Below are 15,802 nucleotides of genomic sequence, written 5' to 3' on the forward strand. Positions count from 1 at the left end.
TATGTTTGAAGGATTATAAGTTTAGTTTCATGTAATTATTAATTCATGAATTGGATAATTATAATCAAGGTCTATAAAATGAGGTACTTTTGATTTTGAGTTTACTATTCTCATTTATAATTCTTTCTCTACACTTAGTTCCATCCAAAATAATTAATAAACAGTTCATAACAAACTACTTAATTAACTTGATAATCACAATACAACTTTAATTAACACCAGATTTAAACCATTTTAATATTATATAGTTCCCTATCTAGTAAACCAATTCTTGCTATATTCAATTTACTTCTTATCATGCTACCAATTTTGATCTCGTAAATTTAGATAAATTCGGATTTTAATTTTTTCGCTTAATAAAATTATAATTTATTATTACATTACAACACACCACCACCACTCGTACTACTACCATTTACTTATTTTAAAACCACAGATTCAATCCGAATCAACTTAATCTAATGATTTCAATATAGCAAGGAACAAATGTTTGAAACTCAATTATCAAATGTAAAAACAAATTATTTTAAAATTGGACATTTGAAACAAATTCATTATTCCATTTATACAATTCAAGATAATAATAACAATAATAATAATAATAATAATGACCAAGCTCTACTTGAATTGGAATTATCAATTCGTCATCAAAATCCTAATATATTAATAACTTACTATAACAAAAGTTTATTTTATTTTAGTCTTGATAATATTAATGAATTAGAAGAAGAAACTTTGAATCTGAAATTATCATTAAAACATAAAGATGTTGTTTCTGTCGAAAAACTTACAAATCCTCCTAAAATTTCAAATGATGATTATCTCGTATTTGCAAATGTTAGTTTTTTAAAGGCAATTAAAAAAATGATACTTTATAATTTATCAATTAAAGGAATAATAAAATTATTTGGTAATTATTGTGTTTTTAGGAATGATGATTTAAGTTATTCAATTATTTGTATTGATCCTATTTTACTTAATAATGGAGATTTAATAATATCATGTTGTGAAAGAAATTTATTGAAATTATATAATTCTTCATTAGCAAATAATTTAAATAATTCAAATTATGTTATATATATTATTCCAAGTGGTATAAGATGTCATTTATTTGATTCAACAAATTTACAAAATAATTTTATTGATAAACCACATTTTGAAAGTGAAAAACTACTACATTTATTAGAATTAAGTACACAATGTGAATTAAAAGATACATTATGGATTAAATTAATACCAAATTTAAAACATTTAAATAATCAAACTTCAATTATTTCAAAATTTATACATTCAGTAGAAAATAAAAAATATATATTATGGCCATGGTGTCTTTGTTTATTACAATTTGGATTAGAAGAAAAAAAAATTAATAATAATAAAAATCATAAACAAAATGAAACAAATCCAAGTCATATACTTTCAAAATATTTAGATTTTAATATGAAAAGAAATTTGGAATCACCACCTACTCCTCAATCCCCTTCACCGCCTTCAATTATAACAGAACAGACACCTTCATTACATCCTTCGGCACCAGCAACCAATGGCTTATCACTGAACTCAACAGCAGATCAAACTAATGAATTTCCAGTTAATATGACAACACCTTTTGGAGCTGATGAATATAATTTACAAGTTTCGGATAATTTTTTCACAAAACCAGAAAAATCTGATGATATGGATATTGATGAATTATTTGGAGGTGAAGAAGAAGAAAATTCAAGTGAAAAAGAATCAACTACTAATGTAGTAGAAAATAATGAACAACAAGAAAAAAATATAGATGATTTATTTGGAGAGGACCAAGAAGAAGAAGAAGAAGAAGAAGAAGAAGAAGAAGAAATTATAGATAATAATACAGAACAGGTAACATCAATCATTCAAGAAAATCCTGAAGTAATTGTGAAACTGGATAAAAGAAAACTTCCTTATATTGAAGCACTAAAGAATAAAATGACAATGAAACAATTCACTCCAGATTATAAAGATCCAGGTGCACCAGCTCCTGTAAATCAAACTCCAATGATTAATGTTAATACCACTTTATCGGGAAACAACACAGCAACAATTAGCTCAACTGCATCTGATGATGCCTCATCATCAACACCTAAACAAAAATCAGCTTTTTCTCCCATAGAATTTAATCCAATTATACAAAAGGATATAGATAATAAATATGGGAAAGGTGGGAAATTTTATTATGACAAGGATTGTGAACCTATTGAAAAGTCAATGAAAGCAACAAGAGTAGAGCAAGTTAGTTATAAAAATTCTAGTGAATCATCAGATTCTTCTAGTGACGATAGTGATGAAGATGAAGATAATATACAAGAAACTAATGAAGAGTCATATATTCAAGTTGCTCAACCAGTACATGAATACAATAATACACAAATTCCAACAACAAACCCATTTTTTGGGTCACCGTTTACTAATAATAAGTTTGGTACCAAAACTGAATCACCTTTTCCTTCAAGTGTATTAATGACTCCAAACTTTTTCGAGACCCCTCACAATCATCAATCATCAACATCATCATCAATTACTTCAGCTAAGGAATTTGAATTCCCAAAAGTTAGTGAATCTTCTAACTATCTACCGTTGATTTTAAGAAATGTTAACGTCTCATCCATACCAGATTCTTATTTGTTGAACAATCTTTCAGCCCTTCCTTCTTTTTCAATGATGGAAGAATATTCTGAAAATGATTTAGAAATATCGCATAGTAATGAAATGATAACAAAGTCAAAAAACGTTAAAGAATTACTTCAATTTATATCATCTAATGTGGTATTCGATTTAGGATTGATGAAAAATATCACAAAAACCTCCGAAATAGAGTATCAGATCCCTCCTTTTAGCTTTTTGGACAAGTTAAAAGAAACATTCCCGCTTACTTATCAAGTTTCTTTAATTGAATTTATTCATGAAATGAAAATTAAGGAAAATGAGGATCCTTTACAAATGTTTGGAGAAGAGGAATCTATAAATAAGAAAATGAAGGACACAACTTGGAACTTCATGGAAAATCAACCATTTAACTTTGATCAATATAACCAGTACATGTCAAAATTGAATATCGCAACTCCAGTTGGAGAAACTGAAGTGTTCAAAACACCAGAAGTTAAAGTTAAAGTTGAAAAAAATGGTAATTTAGTAAATCTTAATAGCTTGAGTTTAGAATTCTGGAAATATTTAAACTTCAAACCAATAAATGCCCCAAAAAATTTCCAAATTTTAATTATTGGAGAATCTGGCCCTTATGCAAATGAATTTTTAAATAGACTATTGGATAATTATAATGAAGGTCATTTTGGTCACATATCCAAATTAAATTTATCAACTGTGGAAACTAGACCAGATTTAGAGCCAGTTTCTAATGGATTATTGCTTTTAAAGTCTAGAACCAATAATATTGATTATTATACACAACTTAATAAGAAATTAAATTCCTTAGTCGAATTAATCAAATTGGATTTAATAAACAAAACCAATAATTATGAATTTGACAGACCTTTACTATTAATGTTTGTCAATTTTGACTCAAATTTCAATTCAATTCTTCAAATATCAAAAATTTTGAGAAATTTTAAAGTGGCATTAACAAATTATCAAGTTCCATTAGTTCAAATATTCACTAAGATTGTACCATCTTCGCTAATTGCTAGATCAGAGCAATATTTAAAAGTTTTCAGTAATAATACGTTATCAAAAATTTCAATGATGTTATACAATGAATGCCCCAACAACAATAATATTTTTGCACCAATAGTAAGAGAACCCCCTTCAAAAATTCAATTCAAATTCATGAATGGAAGTTATCGTGATAATAATAATACAGAGGATAGCTTTTTACATATAGCTTATGAAAGATCAATTGATAAAAATTGGATAGCAGCTGCATGGTCTGATCCTTTAGGACTCGTTACACAAACAAAATCATGGTATTGTTCACAATCAAATCATGATATTGGATCGATAGCTGATGACATTTGGAATATATCTGCTGATTTATTTAAATCTATTGATTCTCCAGGTGGTAAAAAATTCTTAGTTTTAACAAGAATTAATAGTGTTATACCAGATGATGAACTAGTTCATTGGAAAAGATTAAGTTTAAAATATAAGGATATTTCATTAATTGTTTTATCGGTAAATCGGTCATCGAAAATAATATTTACCAAAAATGATCCCGTTTCAGAGGAGTTCTTTTTAAGTGATGGAGATACATCAAATGCTGGATCACTTCTAGTAACTTCACCAAATGGGTTAGCATTTCATTCTCCTCAACAATTTTTAAATGCTCCATCAAATTTTTTATCACCACAAGATGCTCCAACGTATACTGAGCCTGATATGGTTTTAAAAGATGGAGGAGAGGAAATTTATGGAATGATACCAAAGATACAATTGCCATCTTTTAATTCCCCAAGTAGAGCGAGTATGAAAGTAGGTTATTTGATTAAAGAATATTCAAATGATCAACTTATGACTTTTGAAGTAAATGTTTTAAGTTGTTCAAATTATTGGAATTTAGATTCATTAATGAGGATTATTTTAATGCAATATAAAAAATTAATAATATTAAATAACATTTTGGGGGTTACAGATAATACTCAATCAGTTCCATGGCATATAAATGCGGTTGGTAAACTCTTGGATTATTTGATTCATATATATGTTGATGAATGATATAAATATGCCTTGATCATAATTTTAATATACACACTACTATTGTAGTTCAGTTGTTTTATAATTTTTTCTCTCTCTTTCATTTTGTCAGACATTTTTTTTACAGTAATAAATTTATTAGACAAACAAAATAATTTTTAAATTTTTATTTATTAAAGATTAATTGTACACTTTACAACGTTATCAAATTAATCAATCATGTCTGACTCAGAACAGGTCAAAGCTGAAACTGAAGATTATTACACAGGTTTACCAGAGGAATATGAAGAAGAGGAAGAACAAAATCATAATACATCAAATTCAAATAAACGACCACGAGAATCTGATCATAACCAAGAAGATAGAAATGATGTTCAAGAAGATGAAGAGGAAGACGAAGACGAAGATGATGAGGAAGAAGATGAAGTATCAAGTAGAAGAAGGAAAAGAAAGAGAGGGGCAAATCAATATTTTGATATTGAAGCAGAAGTTGATGATGAAGATGAAGATGAAGTAGATGAAGATGAGGAAGAAGCAGAAATGTTTAGAGAACAATTTATCAGTGATGATCATGGAGCAGAAGACGGATCTGAAAATAGAGATGATAGATTACATAGACAATATGATCGTCGAAGACAAGAAGCCGAAGATCAAGATGCTGAACAATTGGCAGAGACTTTAAAACAAAGATATAGAAAAACCCATTCAGTTTATCGAGGGGAAACTGCAGCCAATGGTACAGTATCACAAAAACTTTTAATGCCATCTATTAATGATCCATCAATTTATGCTATAAGGTGTACACCAGGTAAAGAAAAAGTCTTAGTTCGAAAATTATATCAAAAGAAAAGAACTTTAGAAAGACAAAAATTGCCTTTAGATATTTTAACGGTATTTCAAAGAGATTCATTTAAAGGTTATATATATATTGAAGCTAAAAGACCCGACGCAATTGATAAAGCTTTACAAGGTATGGTAAATGTATTTGTAAGAGATAAATTGCTTGTTTCAGTTAAAGAATATCCAGACTTATTGAAACAAGTTAAATCATCAGATGTCGAGGTTATTCCAGGAATCTATGTCAGAATTTTAAGAGGTAAATACAAAGGAGACCTTGCAATAGTTGATAATTTATCTGAAAATGGTTTAGATGTAAGATGTAAATTAGTCCCAAGATTAGATTATGGAAGAAATGATGATGTTGATTCAGAAGGGAAAAAAATAAGATCTAAAATTAGACCTTTACCAAATTTATTTAATGGACAAGATGCAAAAATGTATGATGGATTAAACTTACAACAAAAAGGTCCAAATAGTTATACATATAAAGGTGAAGAATATATGGATGGATTTTTATTTAAGGATTTCAAATTACAATACATTCAAACCAAAGATGTACATCCAACACTAGAAGAACTTGATAGATTCCAAACGGGTGGTGATGGGGATAATTTGGATTTGGGAGCTATTGCTGCATCTTTGAAAAATAAAAATTTAACCGATGGTAAACAATCTACAGCTTTCCAACCAGGTGATAAAGTTGAAGTAAGAAGAGGAGAACAAGCTAAGACTGTAGGTGTTGTGGTAGAAGCCGCATTAAATGAAATTAGAATAACAGTTACTAATAGTGGTGATCCAAAATTTGTTAATCAAAAATTAACTGTACCTGCAAACGATTTAAGAAAATTGTTTAATGAAGGTGATCATGTAAGAATCGTTGAAGGAAAACATTTTGATGAAACAGGTTTAGTTATTAAAATTGATGGTGATTCTGTCATTTTAGTAAGTGATCAAACTAAAGAAGATGTTAGAGTATTTGCAAACTACTTAGTTAAAGCAACAGATGCTTCTTCTAATGTTGATGATAGGAATTTCAAATATGATATTAAAGATTTGGTTGAATTGAGTGCATCAACCGTTGGTGTCATTGTAAAAGCAGAGAAAAACATTTTTCATATTCTTACAGCTGATGGAAGACTAATAGATGTAAAACCAACCCAAATTGCTTCCAAATTAAAATTAAGTCGTAGAGAACAAATTGCAACTGATAGAAATGGATATACCATTAAAGTTGGTGATACTGTGAAAGAAGCGTTAGGTGACAAAGCAAAAGAAGGAGCAATTATTCATATTTACAAAAATTCATTATTTATAAAGTCAAATGAACTTGTTGAAAATTTAGGTATATTTGTCACGAATAGAATGAATGTTGAAACTGTTGCAACTAAAGATTCAATGGTTTCTAAAAAGTTTGGTCCAGATTTATCTACAATGAATCCTTCCTTAAAACTTCCTGATCCATTAGCTATACAAGGTTTGAAAACTCGTGTTGGAGGAAGAGATAAATTATTATATAAAGATGTTGCTGTAACAAGTGGAAGTTATAAAGGTCTTAAGGGAAAAGTTACTGAGGCTGATGATTTATACGCAAGAATTGAATTACATACAAAGAGTAAAAAAATTAAAGTACTTAAAAATAATCTTAATGTTTTATTTAAAGATAGAGCTGTTCCTTATTTAAGATTCATTGGTGCAAATGTTGATCAAGCACCTTCAGATTCATTTAATCAACCACCAAACACTTTTTCAAGTGGAGATAGATCAGTATGGAATGGAGGAGCTACACCAGCTGTTGGAGGAGGAGGTGCATCAACTTGGAATAGAGGTGGTACATCTGCTTGGGGTGGTAATAAAGGCGGAGCTTCAACTTGGGGAGGTGCTTCTGCATGGAATGGTGGATCAGCTGGTGGTAATGCATCAGCTTGGGGTGGAAATAGAGGAGGAGCATCTGCTTGGGGTGGAAACAACAACAACAATAATAATAATCATAATGGAGGTGCTTCATCCTGGGGTAATGGTGCTGGTTCAAGTTGGGGTGGTAAAGGCAACAACTCTACTTGGGGTGGTAATAATAATGGTGGAAATTCAACTTGGGGTGGTGGATCAACCTGGGGTAAAAAAGGCAATAATAGTAGCTGGGGAAATCGATAGTTATGATGGTGATGATGATGTTGATGATGAGTTGTACCGAAAAAATTTAATGATTTTTAATGATTTACTTCTTCTACAAATAGTATTAACTAAATTTTTGGAAAACAAAAAATATATATTTTCTAAATAAATAAATTAAATAAATTAAAATTTTTACATGTTGTGATTAATTATTTTCACATCCAGGACAATTATGAAGTGTTTCATGTACAAAAACATCACAATTTATACAAAAATCTTGTTTACATTTTATACATTGATATCTTGAACTTGTCATTGATTCAATAGTCCCCTTATGAGTACCTACTTTAACTCCCTTGGGAAATTTTAATTGACAACCAAAACAATATTCACTATCATAAATAGGACTTACAGGAACTTCTTTATATGGGGCCAAGGGCACTAAATGATGATAAGATCTAGCTAAATGAGTTGATAGTATAAGCATAAGACCACATACTGGACAAATTGTAGGTAAATTACAAACTTTACTTTTACATTGTGGACATTGATAACCAATTATTGAAGATGATGATTGTGGTATATTAGAATTTATTTCAACAACGTCTCTTGATTCATCAGACCCTTGAGTTGGATGAGAAGCATTGAGTTGAGGAAACTCCACAGTAAATTCTGTGTTTCCAATACTTGAAGTTAATGTTGGTTGTAGTTTTGAAGGAAATCCCATTTTTATAATTGGTACACCTTTTGATTCTTCAATTTTTTCCTCATTTTCTGTTAACGGTAGTGGTGTTACACAATCCATTAATAATTCCTTGAAATGTGATTCATTCATTATAATTCCATAGTGTTTTGATGTAGTATTTCTTGGTTCATGATTAGTTTTATTGACCATTTCCTGACAAATGGCTACTTGAGCAGAAAGTCCAATGACACTTACTTTTATATCATCTTTTACTAAACTATCAATTGTTTTATGAATATCTCCAGGATCACTTGTAAATAATGATCCAAATATTATTAATATTTCTTTGGAATTTTTTGTATTATTAGAAGTGGTACCAAAATTGAATTTTAATAAAGATCTTGCCATTTCCAAAGTATTTTGTAAAGAAGGATCTCCCTTTGGTTCAAATTTATTGTGTTGTCTTGCTTTGAGTTGTCGTAATTTATCGATATGATATTGAGGCAGTCCGCTTACTTCACTAACTAAATTTGCTACACCATTTCTCATTAATACTATACCTAATTGTGATATTGGATTTTGATCGAAAAATTCAACAACAAATTCTTGTAAATAATTTAAAGTTAATGAAAGTCTTGTAGGTCGTAAATCTTTTTCAGCCATCGCTAGTGATCCATCAATTGCTATTACTAAAGTTCTTATTATACCTCTTTGAAATGGTGTACTTGGATTTTTCATAATTTTCTTTTTCCTATTTTCTATAATTGTTTGAACCATTGCTTCAAATGACCCACTACCAGATTCATCATCTTTAACAATATCCCAAGATCTTTGATATTCATCTTCCCATGCATAACCATTTGCACCTTTTAAATCACTTATTTCACCATTTTTACCTCCTCTTGATCTTGTTCTTGCTGATACACCATCTTTTGGAAGTGATTCTGGAACAACAGATGATAGCCTTGACGATGGTGAATTTGAACCAGACAAGAACTCTTCATCAGAATCATCCATATCATATAACTAAATGGAGAAGTAATATAATTTTGGTAGAAATTGGATCTTTAAAGAATAAAAAGGTAAAGTATTTAAATAAATTTATATTTTATGTATATTTAATTTTGTGTTATATATCTCATTTTATTATCTGATACTAGTTTCAAAGTATAAAGCTATTCAGAATTGAAAACTAAGAGTTTTACATGAAGTGTAGAATTTGATCTAACTAAATCAAATCACTTTCTTGATACGCTGGCTACAAATCTAAAACATGTGTAAACCAGGTGGGTCCATTCTCAGACAGTGTTGGGTACAGCATTTTATAATCTTTATCAATGATACAATTGATGATAAAAATCGTAGCCACAAACTAGTATGTACTGAGATCGATTTATGCTATTATTCTCATTATTCAACTGATTCTTCTCTTTTTATGTGAGAATTTATCAATTTTTCTTGTAATATTCACTTCACCTTTATCTCCAATTTCATAAAATAAAGAATTAAACTCATTTATCTCATCATCATCAATAATCCCCAACTCCTCTTCAAGATATGGTATCTGCTTCAATTCTTCTTTGTGGATCAAATCTTTAATATAATAACCTTCCCCCATAACCGGAGTTATTTCCAAAAATTCATCGAAAATTTTTAATCTTTCAATTCCATAAAATTCTATAAATTCTTCCTTTGTTAAATTAAATGAATTTTGTGGGTAATCTTTTTCTTCTAAATTTGTATTTTTCTTAATTTTAGGATTTGGAGCTGCTTCATTTTCTTGAATATAAAAATTTCTTAATAATTGTATTGCTTCAGTCCTACATATTCCTCCAATACTATGATAAGTTTTATTAGGTAAATTAATATCTTTATGAATTGAAAGTATAGTTCCATTTCCTCCAAATCTATCATTTCCACATCCATAAATAACTTTACCAATTCCTAATTGTCTTAAATATGATGCACACATTATACAAGGTTCAACTGTAACATATAATGATAATTCGTTGTAGTTTATTCCTTTCAATTTTTCTAATGCTAAAAATTCTGCATGTCTTGTACCATTTAATGATATATTTGTATAATTATATCCAATACTTAAAACTTGATCTCCTTTCACTACTATACATGATACAGGTGTTTCATTATTTTGCAAAGCTTTATAACCAACAAATAAGGCAATTGCCATAAATTTAAAATGATTTGTTAAGTCATTCATAAATAATTATAGTGAAATAAATTTTTGTTTCATATTTCTAGTGTAATGAATATAAATTATATTTTTGTACTTGGTATATTCTCAAGTTAATTTCGATATGTTTTATATTATATAATATTAATATGTCTGATTTACATAAATCATTTTTGAAAAGAGTTAAACAGAAAGAAGCAAGTTTAGGACTTTCACTGTTATCGGAAGAACCAAGCAATACAAATTTACTGGAAATAAGTAATAGTAATAAGGAAGATGATATTCTAGATCAAGAAATACTAAATAAATATCAAAAAGCTAGATCAAGTTTTGAGACTTCAACTTATGGAGATACAAATAAATTTTTTAAATGCTATTATAAACCTGCAAAAGATCAGGGTCCAGTATTGGTATGTCTACATGGAGCTGGATCTTCATCGATGACATTTGCTGAATTAAGTAAAAATATAGATTTTGGTATTTTCTTATTTGATATGAGAGGGCATGGTGAATCATTTTACGATGGTGATTATTCATTAAATACTTTAGTTGAAGATGTACATTTCATATTACAAGAGTTTACTAAAAAACATAATCCTTCTTCATTATTTTTGCTAGGTCATTCTTTAGGAGGAGCCGTTTTTGCAGATTATGTCAAAAAGTATCCGAATAGAATAATTCAAGGATTGATTTTACTAGATATAGTCGAAGAAACAGCAGTATCATCACTTGTTGTTATGCCTCAGTTCATAGAGAAAATACCGAAAACATTTCCATCATTATCAGCTGCTATACAATGGCATATGAATTTTTTATTATTTAATGAAACTTCTGCGGAAATAAGTGTACCAGATTTGTTAAACCTAAAGGACCTTTCTTGGAAAACTGACTTGAAAAATACTCAAAATTATTGGAATACTTGGTTTCATGGTTTATCCAAGAATTTTCTAGATTTTAAAGGAGCAAAATTATTAATATTATCCGCTCATGAAACCTTAGATAAAGAATTGATAATTGGTCAAATGCAAGGTAAATATCAGTTGGTCGTTTTTAACAACAATCAAAAAAGTGGTCATTTTGTTCATGAAGATTTACCAAAACAAGTTGCTATATGTATAAATGATTTCATTAAAAAGACAATTGCTCCTGAAAAATATATGAAAGAGGATCTAGGATTTAAACCCAAATGGGGTGGTAAAATTAATTCATAAATATACATTATTAACTAAAAGTCTGTAAAATTTCTATTCAACACTTTTATTACTTTCATCGATTTCTTTTTGTCTCTCATTAATTTTTTCAACCATTTCATCGATTTTTTTACTTGCAAATGGGAATCTTGGATTAATTAAAAATGGTCTTAAATCAAATCTATTATCATCAGGTGAATATTGTTCAGCATGATAAGCTGGTGTCATAGTAGTCATTTTATGTCTATTTATAGCATAAAAGAACCAAAATCTTTTAACTTTCTCTGCAACTTGTTCTGCAGTTAAATTGTAAGGTGGTTGAGACCATTCATGATATAATTTTATAAACATAGCTAAAGGACCACATTTATCTACTTTTCTTAACGTACCAAATCTTGATAATTCATCATATGTCATACCCATATCAATTTCATCACTTTGAACATAATCTTTTGTAATTGGTTCTAATTCTGCAGTTGGTGTAGCAGTAATAAATTCATGTAATATAGGTAATTCAAAATGGATTTCAGCCCAAGAAATAAATCTTTTTAAGTCGGTTTTAGAAATTCCACCAATTGGGTTTATATCTGCTGAAGAACAATCATATTTTGTTAAATAACCTCGAAGACATTCATCAACATTAGCACTTCCTAAAACCAAAAGACCTGGGACAGTTTTACCTCTTGTCCATGGTAATAATTGAGCAAATAAATAACTTAAAACCATTCTTAATCTTGCTTGAATGTTTTGTAATGCTAAATTTTCAGTTTGTGAACCTCCAAATATTTTAAAAACAGGTTTTTTACCAGTAGCTACTTGAAATAATGATATAACTGCACTTACTAAATTATCCATATTTAAATCAACATGATAAGAACCAATTTTATCTGCTAAAATTTTAGCTCTTGATCTAGTTTCAGATGATGAATTTTCTGTACCCATAAATGAAGTATAGAAAATTTTTTGAGCAATTTCTTGTGGTGTATTTGGTTTGAAATCCGGATCATGAGTCAAAGCTCTTATATCTTTTAACACTTGTTCTTCTTTTGATTCAGCAACTAATCTACACATTGAATGAACTATAACAGCAGTTGCACAAGAATCAATACCACCACTTAATGGTAAGAAATAACCACCACATTTAGATCTTCTTAAATAATCCCATAACCAACAGGCAGGACCATAAGCAATTTCTTCTTCTGGTGAATGATATTTTAATTTTCTTGGTTTTGTTGGTGCAATAGTTGGATCATAAATATTTTCAGTTGGTGATAATTCAACATCAGTAAAAATTGCTTTATAAGTTTCCTTTTGATCAACAGCTTGTAAACCTGAAGATTTTTGATTTCTATATGAACGTACATCATCTAAATCTATAGTTGCACTAATAACTTCAACATCATTTAAAGAAAATTGAGAAGCTTGAGCTAATACTTCACCATTTACAACAATTAATGCACAACCATCATAATATAATCTATCACCATCACAACCTTTTTGATTTGCATATAAATAAACACCACCACATTTTTTAGTTGCTTCAGTAATTAATTTAATTCTTGTATTTAATTTTCTTAATTCATGATGTGAACCACTTGAATTTGTAAAAATTTCAACCCCATCTAAACTCATTGCAATATGAGGAGATTGAGGAGTAAACAATTCTTCACAAGTTTCACAACCTAATCTTGTCTCAGGAGTTTCTATAATACAATCACCAAATATAACTTTTTGTTGACCAGTAATTTTTGTAATATGTCTTGGTAAATTATGATCTTCATAATATTTTGGTCTATTCCAAGGAGTAAAATATCTCATTTCTCTATAATTACCATCATTTGCTAAAAATAATTTTGGTCTAATTAATAAAATTTTACCATTATATGATATAATTCTACAATTATATTTAATTGATTTATGAATTATTGGTATACCAATATCTAATAAAATATCATGAGTTATAGGATTTGATATAATTTCTCCATAAATTTCCCAACTATGTTGATATAAATCATTTTCTGCAAAATGATCTAAACATCCATAACCACAAATTTCTAATTCAGGACCAACTCTTAATTTTGCACCTTGTTTTTTAGACTCAATAATACTCTTGAGGATTCTATCTCTATTACCTTCAAAATCTAATGCCCATTGATTTAAATTACAAGTTGCAACAGTAACATAATGACCCATTTTTTAAGATGTTGTTTAATAAAAGTACATTTCAATAACCGCTTTATTTTTTCTAGATCATTTTTCTCTTTTTAATTGACTCAAATAACAAAGAATGAAGAATTGATATATAATATTATAATTACATAAAATTAGTTAATAATCTCATTATTATAAAATGATATTTAATATTTTTGTAATTAGATTTTCAATTGATTCATCAATTAATTGAACCAAGATTGATAAAGCTGTTGACAATAATGATAATGGAATAAAACGAAAACTCAATTATAGATTTATTTGTTCCGTTGGAAGAAATTCAAATTTAAAAAGTTCAACTCCGCAAAAATTATCTTTTCTCTTATCAATTAAATTTAATTAAAACAAAAGATACATTATATCTTAGAGATATAGACTATATAATGGGAAGAAAAGATCTGAATAATTTGTTTAAATAAATTTCAATTCTTTCAATATCATCTAAGAACTTAATCAATAATTAATAATATCACTTAAAAAATGCATAAAGATTCTATTGTTGTTGATAAATTACAAGATACTCCATTTGGTGCTTCAATTACTTTACCATCTTATTGTAATAATGATCCTGCTTATTTAAATGATGAAGATTTTAAAATTTTAAAAGAAGCTGTTGAAACTAATTTAGTTGTTATTATACCAAATCAAACTAATTTATTACCAAAATCTCAATATATATTAACAAAAAGATTTGATCCATCAATTCCTGAACCAAAAGAAAATAATCAAGAAGGTGCAAATTATGGTCATGGTAAAGAATTTAGACATGATAAATCAGTTTTAAGAAAAGATGGTTGTTCTGTTAAATCTCAACCTCAAGTTCAAATATTAGGTCAAGGTAAATTTGAGGCTGATGAAGATGGTAATGAAAATGGTGAAGCAATAAATTTAACTCATCCTTCTCATACTACTTTCCATCATACTCCATTAACTGAAAAACAAATTAAAGAAGATAAACAAACTAGATTTTATAGATGGCATATTGATAGTGCTTTATATGATTTATCACCACCAATGGTTACAACATTATTAGGTATAAAAGTTCCACCTTCAACTCAATATCAAACTATAAAATATGAAGATGATGGTAGTGAATTAAAATTAACTCAAGGTGCTACATGTTTTATTAGTGGTGCTCAAGCTTTTAAAAAATTAAGTGAAGAAGATAAACAATTTGTATTAAATACTACAGTTGAATATGCTCCTCATCCATATATTTTTATATCACCAGCAAGAGCAACATCAGATGGTTTAACAATGGTTTCTGAAGGTAAAGAAATGGATTTTAATGAATTACCAGAGTGGGAAGAACTGAAAGTTAAAAAATTACCAATGGTTTGGACAAATCCAACAACAAAAGAACATCATTTACAAGTACATGGTTGTTGTTTATATAAATTACATAATACTAATAATGGTAAAACTTATGATTTAAAAGAATCAAGAGAAAAAGTTCATAAATTAATGAGACCTGCAATTTCACCAGAAAATGTTTTAGCTCATTCTTGGAAACAAGGTGATTTAGTATTATTTTTCAATCGTGGTGTTTGGCATTCAGTTACTGGAGAATTTAAAGGTTTAGGTAATGATGGTAAAGATGAAAGAAGATTAATGCATCAATGTAATATTGCAAGTTCAATTGATCCAATAACTGTAAAATAAAAATTGGAAGTTGTTGTTGTTTTAGTTCTTGTAATAATAATATTAAATAATATAAATAAATTTCATTTTCTCAATATCTTTACAAAATATAAAGCTATATTATAGTTCTAAAAGTATGTAATTCTATAACTTTGATAAAGATTAAATCTGTCAATATCTCTTGTATTAAGAATTATGAAGATACATTTGGTAGTTCAATTTTTGTAGGGGTATTTGATCTCTCTCTTTTATTTCTTT

General features: G+C 28.3%; 7 protein-coding genes across 7 annotated transcripts; 4 read left to right on the top strand and 3 right to left on the bottom strand. All coding sequences in view use genetic code 12, as the record gives it.

Moving 5' to 3' along the window:
* Nucleotides 1–486: 486 nt before the first annotated feature.
* On the top strand, nucleotides 487–4,692 carry SRB9 (Srb9p; the record flags this gene model as incomplete). Its single annotated transcript, XM_051765869.1, has 1 exon — nucleotides 487–4,692. The coding sequence occupies one exon, from the start codon at nucleotides 487–489 to the stop codon at nucleotides 4,690–4,692; it is 4,206 nt and encodes a 1,401-aa protein (XP_051619140.1).
* A 198-nt stretch (nucleotides 4,693–4,890) lies between these two features.
* On the top strand, nucleotides 4,891–7,662 carry SPT5 (transcription elongation factor; the record flags this gene model as incomplete). The annotated part of the gene is made up of 1 exon (XM_051765872.1): nucleotides 4,891–7,662. One exon carries the CDS (start codon nucleotides 4,891–4,893, stop codon nucleotides 7,660–7,662), a length of 2,772 nt encoding a protein of 923 aa, XP_051619141.1.
* A 166-nt stretch (nucleotides 7,663–7,828) lies between these two features.
* Nucleotides 7,829–9,325, bottom strand: KGF54_005101 (TFIIH/NER complex subunit; the record flags this gene model as incomplete). The annotated part of the gene is made up of 1 exon (XM_051765873.1): nucleotides 7,829–9,325. One exon carries the CDS (start codon nucleotides 9,323–9,325, stop codon nucleotides 7,829–7,831), a length of 1,497 nt encoding a protein of 498 aa, XP_051619142.1.
* A 397-nt stretch (nucleotides 9,326–9,722) lies between these two features.
* KGF54_005102 (tRNA(adenine34) deaminase) lies at nucleotides 9,723–10,529 on the bottom strand (the record flags this gene model as incomplete). Its single annotated transcript, XM_051765874.1, has 1 exon — nucleotides 9,723–10,529. The coding sequence occupies one exon, from the start codon at nucleotides 10,527–10,529 to the stop codon at nucleotides 9,723–9,725; it is 807 nt and encodes a 268-aa protein (XP_051619143.1).
* A 122-nt stretch (nucleotides 10,530–10,651) lies between these two features.
* Nucleotides 10,652–11,713, top strand: PPE1 (carboxylesterase-mitochondrial 37S ribosomal protein YmS2; the record flags this gene model as incomplete). Its single annotated transcript, XM_051765875.1, has 1 exon — nucleotides 10,652–11,713. One exon carries the CDS (start codon nucleotides 10,652–10,654, stop codon nucleotides 11,711–11,713), a length of 1,062 nt encoding a protein of 353 aa, XP_051619144.1.
* A 33-nt stretch (nucleotides 11,714–11,746) lies between these two features.
* KGF54_005104 (glutamine-dependent NAD(+) synthetase) lies at nucleotides 11,747–13,885 on the bottom strand (the record flags this gene model as incomplete). The annotated part of the gene is made up of 1 exon (XM_051765876.1): nucleotides 11,747–13,885. One exon carries the CDS (start codon nucleotides 13,883–13,885, stop codon nucleotides 11,747–11,749), a length of 2,139 nt encoding a protein of 712 aa, XP_051619145.1.
* Nucleotides 13,886–14,383: 498 nt separating this feature from the next.
* Nucleotides 14,384–15,565, top strand: KGF54_005105 (uncharacterized protein; the record flags this gene model as incomplete). Its single annotated transcript, XM_051765877.1, has 1 exon — nucleotides 14,384–15,565. One exon carries the CDS (start codon nucleotides 14,384–14,386, stop codon nucleotides 15,563–15,565), a length of 1,182 nt encoding a protein of 393 aa, XP_051619146.1.
* Between the last annotated feature and the right edge of the window lie 237 nt (nucleotides 15,566–15,802).

The sequence above is a fragment of the Candida jiufengensis genome (genome assembly GCF_024610255.1).
Source record: "Candida jiufengensis strain CBS 10846 chromosome Unknown scaffold1, whole genome shotgun sequence".
NCBI classification, from domain to species: domain Eukaryota; kingdom Fungi; phylum Ascomycota; class Pichiomycetes; order Serinales; family Debaryomycetaceae; genus Lodderomyces; species Lodderomyces jiufengensis.